The sequence below is a fragment of the Phalaenopsis equestris genome, unplaced genomic scaffold (genome assembly GCF_001263595.1).
Source record: "Phalaenopsis equestris unplaced genomic scaffold, ASM126359v1 Scaffold000600, whole genome shotgun sequence".
NCBI classification, from domain to species: Eukaryota; Viridiplantae; Streptophyta; class Magnoliopsida; order Asparagales; family Orchidaceae; genus Phalaenopsis; species Phalaenopsis equestris.
In genome coordinates this window covers 652,088-667,805 of record NW_018165040.1, presented here as the reverse complement: position 1 = coordinate 667,805, position 15,718 = coordinate 652,088, and the positions used below count along the sequence as shown (strand labels likewise).

The 15,718-nt window shown below is 36.4% G+C and overlaps 1 protein-coding gene across 2 annotated transcripts in view; it reads right to left on the bottom strand.

Moving 5' to 3' along the window:
- LOC110029627 overlaps positions 1-15,718 on the bottom strand; it is a 46,629-nt gene that overhangs the window by 21,909 nt on the left and 9,002 nt on the right. For both annotated transcript variants that reach the window (XM_020731997.1, XM_020731998.1), the window contains exons 2-7: positions 7,973-8,221; positions 7,661-7,822; positions 7,525-7,575; positions 6,552-6,686; positions 6,455-6,478; positions 6,202-6,313 (exon numbers count right to left, since the gene is read on the bottom strand). In XM_020731997.1, the coding sequence (XP_020587656.1) occupies positions 6,202-6,313; positions 6,455-6,478; positions 6,552-6,686; positions 7,525-7,575; positions 7,661-7,822; positions 7,973-8,221 (733 nt within the window). The remainder of the gene's footprint in view (positions 1-6,201; positions 6,314-6,454; positions 6,479-6,551; positions 6,687-7,524; positions 7,576-7,660; positions 7,823-7,972; positions 8,222-15,718) is intronic.

The window sequence follows — 15,718 nt, the reverse complement described above, 5'->3', positions numbered from 1 at the left end:
GGTTGGGATGAATGTGCATAGGCTCTTCTACTTATAAAAAAAGAAATTTTAGTATGAAAACTTCTGCTTATGGGTATATGCGCCACTTAGTATATTTTCCTTTCTGATAATGATTTACACAATAGCTCATGCTCTAATGTTTTGGATAGAAATTTCTCAGAAGAAAAAGAATGTTGCTTGTTTAGAGAATAGACTATTACAAGCTCATGTTGAACCAAACAAAGCGGCCACATACCTATTTGGTCAAAAGCTTTAGCCAAAGAGTGTAGCCTGTTGGGAATAAAACAATCTCCATCAACTTTACCAAGGCTTAGATTTAATTAGAGGCTAAACCACACTATGGAATAGAATCGCATGGATTCGAGAAATCGGAACAAAATTACGAGCAGAAGCACAAAAAAGAATAAAAAATAGAACACAAAAATTTAACATGGAAAACCCCGAGAACATAGAAAAAAAAATGGAGTCACACCACCAAGAAATTTACTATGAACCAAAAAGTTTTACAGAGATCTCACTCGGATTTCCTCTCTACAACCAAGGAAATTACAACACTTCGCTCCAAATCCTTCCTCTCAATATGACAAAAGAAACACATGTGAAATCTTCCTCTCCGACACTTCTCTCCTTCACCAGAAACTTGTCGAAGAACTCACGCACAGGAAATGCGACGATTCATCGCTTGAATTACTTCTTAAGTTGAAATGTGAAGAATCGGCATCTAGCGCAAGATCACCTGTAATTGGGCGTTGGAGCGCCAGTCTCTCGGGAAAGAGGCACCTGGAGTGCCCTAGAGGCGCAAGAGCGCCCAACCTACTCCTGTGGGAGCAAGAGTGCCAGATCTGGGTGTAATAGCGCCAGATTTGGGTGAAAGAGCGCCCCAAACGTAGAGCTTAAGCACCTGGTGCTCAGGTCCAACCGTGCGGTGGTCCAAATCTGACTTCACACACTAACAATCTCCCACTTGGAGACTAATTGCACCCAACACATGTCATTCATATCTGCACCTCCATCCGTAACACCTTTACAGTCACGTATCATTGTGTGGCTTACCCCATGTTTCAACCTTCATGAAATCCAACTGATGTCAAGCATAGCTTTAGTTTCTCAATTGTTACTAACTTTGTCAACATATCCCTAGAATTGTGGGTTGTTTACATATCTTCTCAAAGAATAACTGACCATCTTCTAGAAGAGGCCAAATAAAATGATATCTTAGCTGAATTTGTTTAGTCCTGACATGAAAAACAACACTCTTAACAAGATAAATCACACTCATAATATCACTGTGAAGAATTTCCAATCCCATGCTCCTTGCCCAATTCTGCCATAAAACTCTATAGTCATATGATCTCCTTGCTAGCCTCAGTGATAGCAATATATTCAACATCCATCGCTGAAAATGCAATGATATTCTACAATCTGGAACGCAACTCACCGTTGTGTTCCCTAAAGTGAAGATGTACCCTGTTATAATTCTCCTATCCACATCTCCTGCCAAATCTGAATATACAAATCCATGTAGACTGATCCTTGCACTTCCATAGAAAAGTGTCTTGTTAACTGTTACCCTCAAGTGCTTGAGAATCCACTTTACCATCTCCCAATGATGTCTATCTGGATCGCCCATATACTACTCAACATTCTCACTGCATATACAATATCTAATCTGGTGCAAATCATTGCGTACATCAAACTTCCAATTGTTGAAGCATGTGGGGTTCTCTCCATTTGTGTTTGTTCTGCTTCAGAGTTAGGTGATATTTCCTTAGATGGTTTGAAGTGACTACCTAATAGGAGTGCCTACCGGTTTTGCCTCACTCATGTTGAATCTTCGTAGAATCTTCTCAACATACACTGTCTGAGGCAACTTCAGTGCTCCTGCACTCATGTTCTGTTGATTCTCATCCTGAGGATTTTTCTGATTGGACCTAAATCATTCAAATCAAACTCAATAATTATTTCTATAAGTCACTGATTTTTTTCATATCTATCACTGCAATCAGCAGGTTGTCCATATATAAAATAAGCAAGATATAATAATTACTAATTTTTTTGACAAAGCGTCAGTGTTCCACCTGGCACTTCGAGCACCCACTGTTTGACATAAACTTGTCAAACCTTCTATACCACTGTATCGGAGTCTGCTTCAAGCTATCGATGCTCTTCCTCAATCTGCAGGCCCGACCTTCCTTGTCTGAAACCTTGTAACCCTATGGTTGCACCATGTCCAGTTCCTCCGTTAGATCTCTAAGTAGGAAAGTTATTTTTATATCCATCGATTGCAAATGTTGATCTTCCTACAATCCTGACAGTTGTCATCATCACCATTGGGGAAAAGATTTATGTATAATACACTCCTTCCTTCTGTTGGAAACCCTTCATAACAAGTCTTGTCATGTAGCTTTTGCTACCATCTAACGTCTCTTTCAGCATGTAAATCCGCTTGTTGTGTAGTGCTCTTTTACCATCGAGTAGTACCGTCAAATCCCAAGTCTGATTTGACTCTCTAAGAACAAGATTTCTTCATCCATGATATGCTCCCACTCACTTGAATCTTTAACTTGAGTGGTCTTCTTAAAGCAACCTGGTTCACCATTATCAGTTAATAACAAATAGTATAAAGAAGAAGAATACATGTGTACAAGTCGTATTATTCTACTAGATCTCTTGACTTCAATAATAGGTGATTGGGGAACTTCCAGTGCTTCTTCTAGTTAAGTGTTATTTCTTTCTCCACCATTCTGATCACTAGTGTCTTCTATCTCAACATACTTGAACCCTTCAGAAATAGTTGACAGGTTGTCTTGAGTTCAAATATTGTCCTTGTACATGTTCATTTCATTGAAAGTGACATCTGTACTCCTGATGAATTTTTTATTTTGATAATCCCAGAGCTAGTACCCAAACTCATCTGAGTCATATACAATGAAGGTGCACTTGACAGATTTCGAGTCAGGCTTGCTACTGGAACACGCATCAACATTCACATATACACAACACTCAAATACTATTAAATGAGAAGATTTATCTTTTTGTCACTCTGAGTTTCTTCAAGTAAGCATTCCCCCAAAGGTACTGATAGACTACGGTTAATCAGATAAATTATAATGCTTACTGCTTCAACTAAAAATTGTTTTGGCAAGCTTACATGCAGCCTCATGCTCCTAGCACGCCCCGTGATTGTTTTGTTAATGCGCTCAACCACACCATTTTATTGTGGTCTCCTTGCGACAGTGAACTCATGTCTGACCCCTCTGTAGCACAAAAATTCCTGAACTTTTGATCACGATACTTGTTATCACTATCCAATCGGAGAGACTTCAACTCCAAGTCTGTCTCATTTTCTACTATAAGTTTCCACTTCTTATAGATTTAAAATACATCAGATTTTTGCTTTAATATGTAAACTCATACCTTTCTCGCATGACAGTTAATAAATGTGACAAAATAGCATGAACCTCCAATGGATTAAAAAAGAATAGGACCCCATATGTCAGTATGCGTAACTCTATTTTCATTGACTTCACCACTGACCCGCTTTTAGAGAAAGAAACTTTCTTCTGATTGTCATATATACAGTCTTCACATAAATCCTGATCAACTAATTTTAAATCCTAAATGTTATTTTTAGAAAGTAGGGACTTCATAACTTTCTCACTTATATGGTCAAGTTTACGGTGACATAGACTTGCATCCAACCTGGTTCCAACCACATCTAAGAAATCAATCATTTCATTGATCAGGTAAAGAGTGCCTTCATTGTTGCCTCGAGTCATCACCAATGCCCTCTGGGCACCTTCCATGAAATACCTGTGAAAGTAGTCACAAGTCCTAATTTTGCCAGCTGACTCACAGAAATAAGATTTCTCTTCAAACTTTAAATATTTCTAACTTCAATAAGCTTCTATATTGTTTCACTTGGCAACATAATATCAACATCTCCCTTTCACATAATATTGTAGGTCTTGTCTCTCAGATTAATTTTTCCTAGATTAATCTGCATATAGTTTTTAAATACCTCTTTATTGGGGCATGCATTAAAAGAGGCTCATGAATCTACTATCCAATATTTAGTGTTAACTAGGAATAACATCAGAGGGTCATTTTGATTTTACCAGTGGAGATATTTGCAGAGAGATTCATTTCCAGTCATCGACCAACAGCTTTTCCTGGAGCTTTGCAATCTTTATTAAAAATGTTATTTTCTCCGCACTTATAGCATTCTCCTATGTCATTTCCTCTCCTAGACTTGGATCTGTCTTTGTCAGTTTTACTATCCAAAACATTTCATTTATTATCAACATTCAACACAAAACCTGAAGATTCATCATTTGTTTTTTTTTGTGAATTTCTTCATTTAGCATCAAACCCACAATGTCATCGAAGTTCAACTTTGTATTGCCTTAAGAATTACTTACTGTCATGACAAAACCATCCCAACTATCCAACAATAAAAATAGTATCACCGATGCTCTGACCTCATCATCAAAATTGATCTCCATATAACACAACTATTTCGTTGTAATGTTGAAATTATTCAGATGTTCTGTCATTAAACTGTCTTCTACCATCTTTATGTTGAATAGTCACTTCATCAGAAAATCCATACTTGAAGCAGAAGGTTTTTCGAACATCTTGTTCAGTGTTATTATAAGACCTACCGTGGTTTTCTCATTTACAATATTGAACGCAACTGATGAGGAAAGTGACAACTAGATCAAACCTAGTGTCTTCAATCCACCACTTCTCATTCCTTCATAGCCATTGATTAAGGCTTCTTGGTGATTCACTTTAGTGGCAAATAAAACTTTTCAAATACAAAAAATCCACCACTTGCATCCTCCAGAATGTGAAATTCGTCCTATTGAACTTCTCTACTTTGAAACTTGCTTCGTCAGGCATTGCTCTCACTTAAAACAAACACCGCTCTGATACCACTTTGTTGTTGGGAATGAAACAATCCCCTTCAACTTTACTAGGGCGTAAATTCAATTAAAAACTAAACCATACTACTGAATAGAATCGCACAGATTCGAGAAACCAGAGTAAAAATTCAAACGGAAGCGCAACAAAGAATCCAGAAAAGCACTTAAGAAATTAACGTGAAAAAATCCGAGAACGAAGAAAAACCATGGAGCCATACAAACAAGAAATTTCACTTTGAAACAAAAAAATTTTCATAGATCTCACTCAGATTTCATCTCTACAATTGAAGAAACTTACAGCGCTTCGCTCTAAATCCTTCCTCTCGATCCGATAAGAGAAACACACGAAATTATCTTCTCCAACACTTCTCTCCTTCACCAGAAACTTGTTGAAAAACTCACACATAGGAACTGCGACGATTCGTCGCTTGAAATTAGCTCTTAAGTCGAACACGGGAAGAAACCCCATCTGGCACAGGAGCGCCCAGAATTGGGTGTTGAAGGGCCAATCTCTAGAGAAAGAGGGCCTAGAGTGCTCCGAGAGGTGGGCTCAAGAGCGCCCAACCAGCTCTTGTCGGCACAGAAGGGCCCAACCTGCTCCTGAAGGCGCAGGAGCACCCGAAACATGGCACTTAAGCATCTGGCATTGGAGTTTATCTGTGCGGTGCTCCAAATCAGGCTCCACACACTAACATAGCCTAAGTGCTAACATACCATTATAAAAAACATGCAGGAGCAACTCAAACATTTCTCAACACAGGTAAGGGAGCAGCGACCATGAAAGCCAAAACTGAGACATAAAATTAAAGTCATGTTTTTTTTTTTTTTTTCTTCTCTCTCTCTCTTTTTTTTGGGCTACATTTCAAGGTAGAGTTTAACTAATACTTCTGTGCTGTTAAGTCATTTTCAGAGTTGTATCGGGTGCTGATTTCAATTTAGATGGTCTATCCTACCAACTTCTAACCTTGCAGGATACATTCAAGTAACTTTCGAATCATTAATAGATTTCCTTATTACTTCTTTTTTGCTTGTTTATTGGAGATGCTAATTGAAAAAAAAATACAAGATTAAAGACTATATTTCTCCAGAACTTCTCAACCCTCAAGAGATCACAAATTGCAAAAGAAACCCACAAACCCATAAACCGACTAAGTGAGCGACAGAGTGTAATTTATATTCCCAATATGAAAACCAAAACAAATTAGAAATCACGAGAAATGTTTAGCTGACTTGTAGCACGCTAATTCAGAATAAGCTAGAAAGCATCTCCTACCTTTTAATCCAAATAGCAATTTCCCTTCCCGAAGGCCAACATTATCCTTTACAGCCTTGATCAAGTTTTGCATTCCAGTAAACTCTACCATTTCAGGTGAATCGCCTTTTATCTACTCATAAATGAAATTGCATGATTTGTTAGATAATATTAATTGTAATTGCATGAAGATTACTAAGCCCATGTTATCAACAGTGTTTGATTTAAGATAAAATTTATTGACTCCAACACTGATAATAAAGAACTCCCGTACCTCAGGTTCAAAAAATTTGATTCCCTGCATCATAGTAAAAAAGTAATTATTCCATAATATCTATGTTTCACAGAAATCTTAGCTGAGAACAACCTACTTGGCTGTACTTAGCCCTATCAGGAGTATCACCCTCCTTAGGACCCACGATAACGGACACAGTGTTGATTACTTTTTGAACTCCTTTGAAGTACTCAGGAGACAGTGTATTCGCTTTGGTAACATCTCCAACAACCTGAAATTACAAATTAGAATTTAGCCTGAGAACTTGTATGATGAACTGGATTGTAATTACAGTACTATCGTTAAGTTGATTCTTTTCATATAAGAACGAGAGCCGAAAACCTGGGAAATAACAAATTTACTCTTAAATAGCAAGATTTTGCAACAGACAAACTAGGGGCGTAGCTATGTCAAAGTGCTCATGAGCAAGGTCAGGCATAACCCCATAAATGGCTTTGAAACTAGCTCAATGAACTAAAGAGCCAAGTTTGAACAAACCTCCAATCAATTCGCTAGCTCATGACGACTCCATTAAATTTTGTTAATATAAATTACCCTAAAAAATACATTAGAATTCAAAGGTTTAACTATAAAATTATTTAAAATATTTACAAAATTTCTTTTTTTATGCCAACTAATTTCTTATTACTTCTCTAATTTGTAATTTTTTTCATCATTCTTCTTTTATGATAAAAGAACTGGCTCAAATTCATAGAATCTAGCTCAAACCAAATTCATAATCAAACTCAAGCTCAAACTCAAGTCAAAATTGGATCGAGCTTGGCTTGGCTTGTTCATACTGAGCTCAAACCCAATTAACAAATCAAGCTCAAGCTCAAACTCAACTCAAAATTAGATCGAGCTTGGCTGGATTCGTTTATATCCCTAGACAAACAATATTCAAGATTCGCGAACAATCTTCCAGTTCCAATGTAAAAAAAAAAATCTCATTTGTCTTTAGCAGTTTTCAGTGCAACCGTAATTTCAACCGCTTGCTTGTCATAAATGCCTTAAATGGTGGCACATGTGAACTGGTAAATAGAGTTGCTTCTATGTAGCACACAGCTCACCAGGTCCAAATCTTGCCCTAGCATGCTTCTTCCTTTTTCCTCATTTCTGACCTGCAATAAAATAAGATCAAAACTTCAACTAGAACAATGTAAGACGACCCGAGAGATTTCACCTATTTACAAAAAAATAGGGTACCAGAACACGGAAGGGAATGCCTTTCTTCTGTAAAATGTTGACTACTCTTCGCCCAACACCACCAGTTGCTCCAGTTACCAAGATCAATCCTGAAGTTTTCATTTCCTTTGATGATTCCGGAGATGTTGCAGTTGATAGTTTTTCAATCAAAGATGCAACAAACTTCAAAAAGAAATGTCCAGCATTATGTCTAGAGTAAAAATGTTCAGAATTCAAGAGTATTGCAAAATCAATGCTTTGAGCTTAAGAAGCTCCATAGTCCCAAAAATTAAGAAAGAATTAATCAAGTTCATATAAGGTAGTCGGGGAAACCTTAAAAGGATTTGGAGGTCCATTGAAGAAGTATAATGTTTTCAAAAATCTGCTAACATCCCAAGATTGTCGACCAGACTCTGCAAAAACAGTGAACTTGGAAGATCTTGAAGATACAAAAGATAACGGCCTACCCTTATACTCCCTGCCTAGTTCGTGGGTATTTTGACTAAAATGCTTTGAATGAAAAGACGGCACTTTGGTTTGTAAAATATCAGCAGCTCTACAACTGTATAATGAAAATTTCCCCTGCAACAAAGCTTTAGACGAATAAACTTTCCCAGATGAAGCTACTTAAAATGATATTTGAAATAAAAAAATCATAAACCACAAGCATTGAAGCCTGAATGCAGGTGCATAGTTAAAGAAAATGTGTGCTTCGCATTTCACTAAAAAAGTAAAATAGGAAAAAACAGAAGTTTAATGTATTTACATATCTAACACGTAAACTTCAAATTTTACCTATATGTCAGCTTATCTGTGCATGAAAAGCTGTATTTCATTTTTTCTTAATTAAAATAGTAGTATTTTTTATGTGATATAAAATATTTGGGTGATACATGTGTAAAAAGTAAAGTTTAGGGGCTAGACATGTAAATACATATGAATTGGGTGGGATGTATGTGAATGCCCCTAACTTATAATATGGAAATGATGTTTTATGAGCCCGAGCACAAAAGACAAAAACTAACTAAAAAGTGACTAAGATTGTTGAGAAGTTGTACTGATTAGAAATTTTCAGAAATACCTATGTTTAATTACAATAAATTTATCATTTAGAAGGTAATAAATTATGAGAAATAAAAAGTTAGCATGATTTAGATGTTAAAAAAACTTCATTCTCATCATTAAATTTTGACATCTGAGACAGTTCTTGAGGTGTTTAGCAAAGTCAATGAGGAATCTCGTTTGAATTATCAATTTTGTTTATCATGCTTTTAATAGATTCTACAAAAGATCATATAGGATTAAGTATCATCATTATCATACCTAACGTTATTCCAACTTTATGGGGACAGCTTCGTGAATTCTTATTCTTTAGTGACTTATGATGAGTGTTGCATGTGGTACTAGCAATTAGCCTTTTCTTTTTCCTCCATGCAACTTATTAGTTTAGGGTTCTAATTGTAAAAAATCTATCAAACTACTTTATTAGTGTGCCTTAACCAATTTATTGGTATGCTAAAGTTCTTAAAAAATCAACAAGCCCAAACCACCAAAGATAATTTACTAAAAGCTTTTGCATTGCCATTAGACCTCATTTGTAGGACAAAAAGCATAAGGAAATGTTGGCAAATATTTGTAGATCTTTACCACACCAGATGTCGCAAAATATAATCAGGTAGCTATCAATAGGTACCACTTTACAGTTCATTGATACGAATCGGGACCAAAATCAGCAAATAACATACGAGGATTAGGTGGGAAGAAATCCATGAGGGCTAATTGATTAATATCAAAACAAAATAAGCAAAATACAAGAGTGATCTACTATTTGAGAGGTAGACCATTTCTCCACAAATTCTAGACGCCACTAGGAACAAGATAACAAAAGAAGGCTGTATAAAATCAAATATTAAAAACCCAAACCGCTAATAAACTCATCCAAAGATACATTCAAATTTTACCCCCAAAACCTCCCTTAATTCCTTCTCCTCATGTATGTGATTAGCACATTGGTGGATAACCCGACCTGCAATTACATGTATTTTAAATTTCCAAAAGATTGCCAAAAAATTTGTCTCAATTTATATTAGCGGCTAGTGTGAATAAATGTAATAATTTAAAAAATAAATTTTGACACTAGGGGTACTACGCAAGTATACGCATCGCTTCAAGTAATATAAGATTTTTCTTAAAACCCCCCGTATCGATCCCACGGGAAAAGCTGTAACTCTTTAAATAGACTTGCAAAATTTCTACCAAAATTGCAGATAAAATAATAGTAGAACAATGTCGATATGTTTTCAAAGATTATTATAAATTTAAGCAAAAAGTAACAACTAAGTTTAAGAGTCTAATAACGTAAATCTAATGAGTTCGTATATTATGAAAAGATCTTTTCTCTTGCAAAGAGATATTAATTTGTGTAGGATTTAAATGACTAAAAATAAGGTGATTTATTGTGACAAATAGAACATTTCTATTTTTTACCCCCTCTCTGTGCTAGCAAAGAACATTAGCTAATTTAGAGTTTTTTACCAGCTTGTGTGGTAGTGCCGTCTAGATTATAGTTTTTCACTTCCAGATTACTCGTTGTGCACTCTCTATAGAACATACTAGGGGCCCTTACAATTCAAACTCTAAATCGAATTGATAAAAAGATCTAGTCTGTCACCCTAGAAATATCAATTCTACATCCATCAAAATTTATCTTCCTATCAATTTGCACTCCCCTTAAGGTGATCGCAGCGACACTGCCCAGAATGAAGTGCGACTCTCACTAGTTTGGTTAAATCATAGCCCTCCCGGGTCATTACGTTTCTCAACGTATTTTAACCTCACAAATGATCAATTAGTGAAGTAAATAAAGAATCGGTGAAAATGTCATCATAATTTTTTTATGTAAAAATAAATCTTTAAATCATTATCATCCCACAGTATTGATTCTCATATGCAAGGAGAAAAAAATGAAACTACTCAGAATTTATGGAGATTAAACAAAAACACATTATTTGTATTGAAATTCAAGTCATAGACACAAAACTTAAACACAAATATAAAGTACCTTATGTCTTCTCTTCCACAAATTCTGGAGCCTCCTTCACGATATCTCCAAACTCTGACTCTTACAAACACAAAATGCACTTACACTCACACTTAAACACAAAAGTAAAACTTCCTAAGCCTTCTAATGCTGACAATAAGTCCTCTTCATTCAATTTTCGACCATATTAATAGATCTCTGAAAATAACCGAGAGTTGCTTCAAGCACCTCTTCAAAATTCGGTCAAATTTAATATATTTTCTAAAAAGGTGGTTACCGACGCTATAGCGCCAATCTGGGCACTATAGCTCCCAATACGCCCGTCAGATGGTGTTATAGCGCCAGGGGTGGCTATATAGCGCAATACAAAGTAACTCATTTTTACTATATTTTTCCCTCATTTTCTCTAAATGTCAATTTCATATATCTGAAATCAAAAACATATAAAATATATTCTTTTAAAGTGCAATATCACTAAAAATATGCATATATCACTAAAAATATGTTTAAAGTGCAATATCACTAAAAATATGCATAAAATGATCATAAAACATGCACTAAAAATAGATAATTTTTAAGTGGATCAGTGGGTCCCATATGGGGACTGAAATCCTCCCAAGTGAAATCAGGATATTATCCTGCTGACCCCAACGACTATATCTCGGATGGCGTGGGCCAATAAGCTATGTCCAAACTGGCCCCTCCTAGATTGGCAGCGTAACAATACTCCCCTCTTAAAGAAGTATCTTGTACTCACGGTAGAATGACAGAAATCGCATCTGTATCATTTCATAAGGCTCCCACATTGCTCCATAACCTGTTAGATTTTTCCATTTATTCAACACCTCCTTTGCCCAGATTATTTATTGGCGCACCCCTGTCTTCCTCCAAAAGTTTCAAAATCACCTTCATGTCCTTTATTAGTGTCGGAGGTAGTGAAGATGAGGGTCTGTGAACACCAATAGCATGCCTTAGCTGGGATATATGAAATATTGGATACAATAATGATGATAATGATAGTAATCTTGAGCGTTATATCATTGCCCCAATGCACGCCACAATCTCATGGTAATGCGGGGACAGCTTCTCACTTCTCCTGGCCAATGTATTATGTTGATAAGGTCTCAGCTTCAAATAAATCATGCCCACTAGCTCAAATTGTATTTCCTTTCTAAGTCCATCAGTCTTCCTCTTCATGACTTGTTGGGGCGGTAGATTACCCTTGAGCTCTGCCAATATTTTGTCCCTCTCTTCCAACTATTGGTCCACATTGAATATTGGTGTAGTGTATTGTGTGAGTTGGGTCTTGCTTATATAAAATCCAGGAAGGAGTAGTTTGAGTTGTAGTGTGGTATAAAGTGTTGTACCAATACTAAGCCCAAGCAATCCACCTTACCCAAAGCTTTGGCATATATAATACAAAACAACGTGTCACAACCCAACCCATGACTTAGAATTAACTAAGTCGAGAATTGTCATTTGATAGTATTAACATTTTATGTCATTTTATATTTTATAAGTTTCTGAAAAATATGTAAAAAGTAAAAAAATAAAATTTAATATCGTCCAACCGCAAATCCCGTCTTAATTAATTATAAGCTCTGAGTCGAGTCGTGACACAACGCATGTATGTCTCCACGCTCCTACCGACCACCTCTGTCCGATCATCTATCTGGAAATGATATGGTATACTCTTTTTTGGGATTATCCCTTGTAATCTGAATAGTTCAAGAAATGTTTGAGGAATACCTCCCAGGTAGAGTCGGGATATTCCGCCCCTTCCTGTTGACCCGGCCTACTGCGTCTGGGGTGGGGTGGGTCGGCCGGCTGTGCCCAGGTTGGTCCCTCCTGGACAGGCAGTGTAACATTCAAATATAACCTCCTCAATGTGCTCCCAAGTAATGACAAAACAAATACGACATCATTAATCAATTCACATCTTTAACTCTTTCAAAATTCATCTGAGGAAAGCAATGTGATGAAGAGTCATCACAACTCCTAGTTTTCAAACTAAGCTCGCCAAGATCATGTTCTTTTGACTCTCTATGTCAAAAATAGTGTTAACCACTTCTTGGTTGATCTGCATTCACAAGTTGAATAGTTCCTCCTGCGCTGTGTAGGCTTAAGCATCAAACTCAAATCTTTCCTCGTCAACATTGCCATAAGACTCCAATATGATTCGTCCATAAACTCGAATGTTTGCTCTGATTCAATTGCAACAATCACCTCTTCTCCTCAACAATTCTTGAATTTCTCTAGGAAAAGTTATTGGTGAAGTTTCCAGCATTTTCCTCTATATTGTCCCAAGATCTGGCAATGACAAAAATAGAGGTTACTTCCAGAAGAGCTTTATAGTGCCGTACCTTATATGGTTAGGAAAAATAATTGCTAATATTGTTTTATATCTTATTATTAGTATCGGTTAGCTGTCTGTAACTAACCAAGCAATTTTAGTTTTTATAAAGTTAAAGTTCAGCTATTAATTTTTTACCTTTTTATTGTGTTGCCTTTGTGTGAATTTGGATATGGGTTCCAGAAATTCCAAACGAAATCATATTTGTAAACACAGCAATATAATGAATTCTATTCATACAATTTTTCCTCTTAAGTTTTCTTTCCCTCGCTCACACTTCCTCTTATGTTGTTTGTGACTTTTGGAGCAAGAAAATAACAATTTTTTGTCAAATTGATATCGGAACTATAGAAATTGTTGTCAGGAACTATAGAAAACATCATTTTAATGAAAGAGGAGGTAATGGCAAGAGTGAATACTGAGTGTGATTCAAGAACCTGAATCTTGGGAAAGAACGAGGTGCTAATCGAGTAGAGAAACCCCGTTACAATATTGAAAAGTATGCTTCACCGCCTCTTCTCAATCTTACAATTGGTATCAGAACACCATGCCTGTGTTTGGCTGCTACCAAGATTTACATTAAATAGGATTCAGTAAATCCGATAAATTTTGCGACCGAGATGGAACTTGTCAACGGTAGTATAAATCATTTGAATCTGTCTCTCATTCAGATTTATTAAATCCGGATTTACTTAATAATAGAGACGAAACGTGAGGAGACATGACAAAATGCAAAAAAAATTGATTTAACAGAGACTAGGAATTAAGTTTCATTTTCTTAGTGTTTGGTTGGATTTAAGTTAAATCCATCCTTGAAATGTTGGAAGTACTGCCAAGATTGAAAGAATATCTGATTCAAGAACCTGAGTCTGACAATATTTTGAGCAAATAGGATGAATGTCTTTTCCTTTGTTTTCATTCCAATAAATAGTAGTTTGTACAATCTATTTTAGGTACATAATATTCAGTTTATTATAAATTAAGTAACTTAATTAATACATAATCATAATCTAAATAATTAGCAAAAAGGAAAGAATCCGTGTAAATATAATATTTTCCTCTTTGCAGTATTGTGAAGAAGGAAACTCTTTATTCTGTCTGATTTTTTTTATTCCTGATTGATATCTTCCTTCAAATTGATGTTGGCCGGTCAAGAAGCATCAATTTGCTGACAAGAAACTGATGACGCTGTCGAGAAAGAGGTTTAGTAAATTAGTAAATATATCAGTATATATCAGTCGTTTGAAGATCAGAAGGGATATGAGGAAGAGATATAACACCCTCCTCATAGGCTTCTCGAATGGAATGACAGTCAACCCGACGTATCAGTCCTCCAGATAGATATGGGTATTCTGCAATTTTAACTAATACTGCATCATGTGAAGGTGTAGATATGAGAAACTTTTCAAACCAGACCCGTGGTGCCTGTTTCAAACCGTATAGGGACCTTTTGAGCTTACAAACATCATGTGAAGGTGTAGAAAATAAGCCTGGAGGAGGAATCATATAGACGTCTTCTTTGAGATCCCCATGTAAGAATGCATTCTTAACATCTATCTGCTTTAAGAACCAGCCTTTAGATGCAGTAATAGATAACACCAGTCGGACAGTTGTCATCTTAGTCACAGGTGCAAATGTTTCGTCATAATCAATCTCGTATTCCTGTCGATTCCCAAGAGCTACAAATCTTGTCTTATGTCTGTCAAGAGAGCCATCAGATCGGAGTTTAAGAGAATAAACCCATTTACATCCAATGGATTTAACACCTATATGACATGAAACAATATCCCAAGTGTGATTATCTTGAAGTGCCTGAAGTTTCTCTTTCATGGCTTGACCCAACAAGTCTGTTTAGCAGCTTGAAAGTAAGAAGTAGGAACAGTAGCATTAGTTAAAATTGCAGAATACCCATATCTATCTGGAGGACGGATACGTCAGGTTGATCGTCGAATACTTATTGAAGCAATTTCTGGACCAGGGTCGGGAACGTTTCCCGCGATCGTCGGTCGTTCTGCCGCGATATTCTGTTTGCTTCTACCGTTACTGTGATCTGTCGCGATCTGCCGCTACTGCAGCAAACTGTCGTGATCCGCTGATCCGCTCGTTCCAAAACTGCCGTATTTGTGATCCGCTTGTTCCAAAACTGTCGTGATCTGCTACTGCAGCAAACTGTCGTGATCTGCTACTGCAGCAAACTGTCGTGATCCGCGCAATCCACTGCTTTCAATTGTCTCGATCACGACCTATTCAAACTTCGCGGCACTCTTCGATCTTCGACCTAGCCTTTGAATTTTATTTATCTTAAATATTTTGATCGAGATTGATCGTATTTTGATCGAGATTAATATATTTAAAATGTCTTCTGAAATCTTAGCTATCAGATTTACAGGAAAGAATTATGTCGCATGGGAATTTTAGCTCAGAACGTTCTTGAAAGGGAAGGAGCTTTGGGATGTCGGCACTAAAAGAAAGTTTGGGGGGTCGCCCGTAAGAAGTTGTCGGCAGTCGGAATTGAAATCTCATTGCTTGCTTCGGAAGGACGTTTTAATTTACGTATATATATGTATATAATTTTAGAAAAATATGAAATCAAACTGACCTTATATTTTTCACAGTTTAAATGAAAGAGCACTCTACCTCAAATCCTGTATCTACCCCGAGGGATAAACACAAGACTTGAGGATGA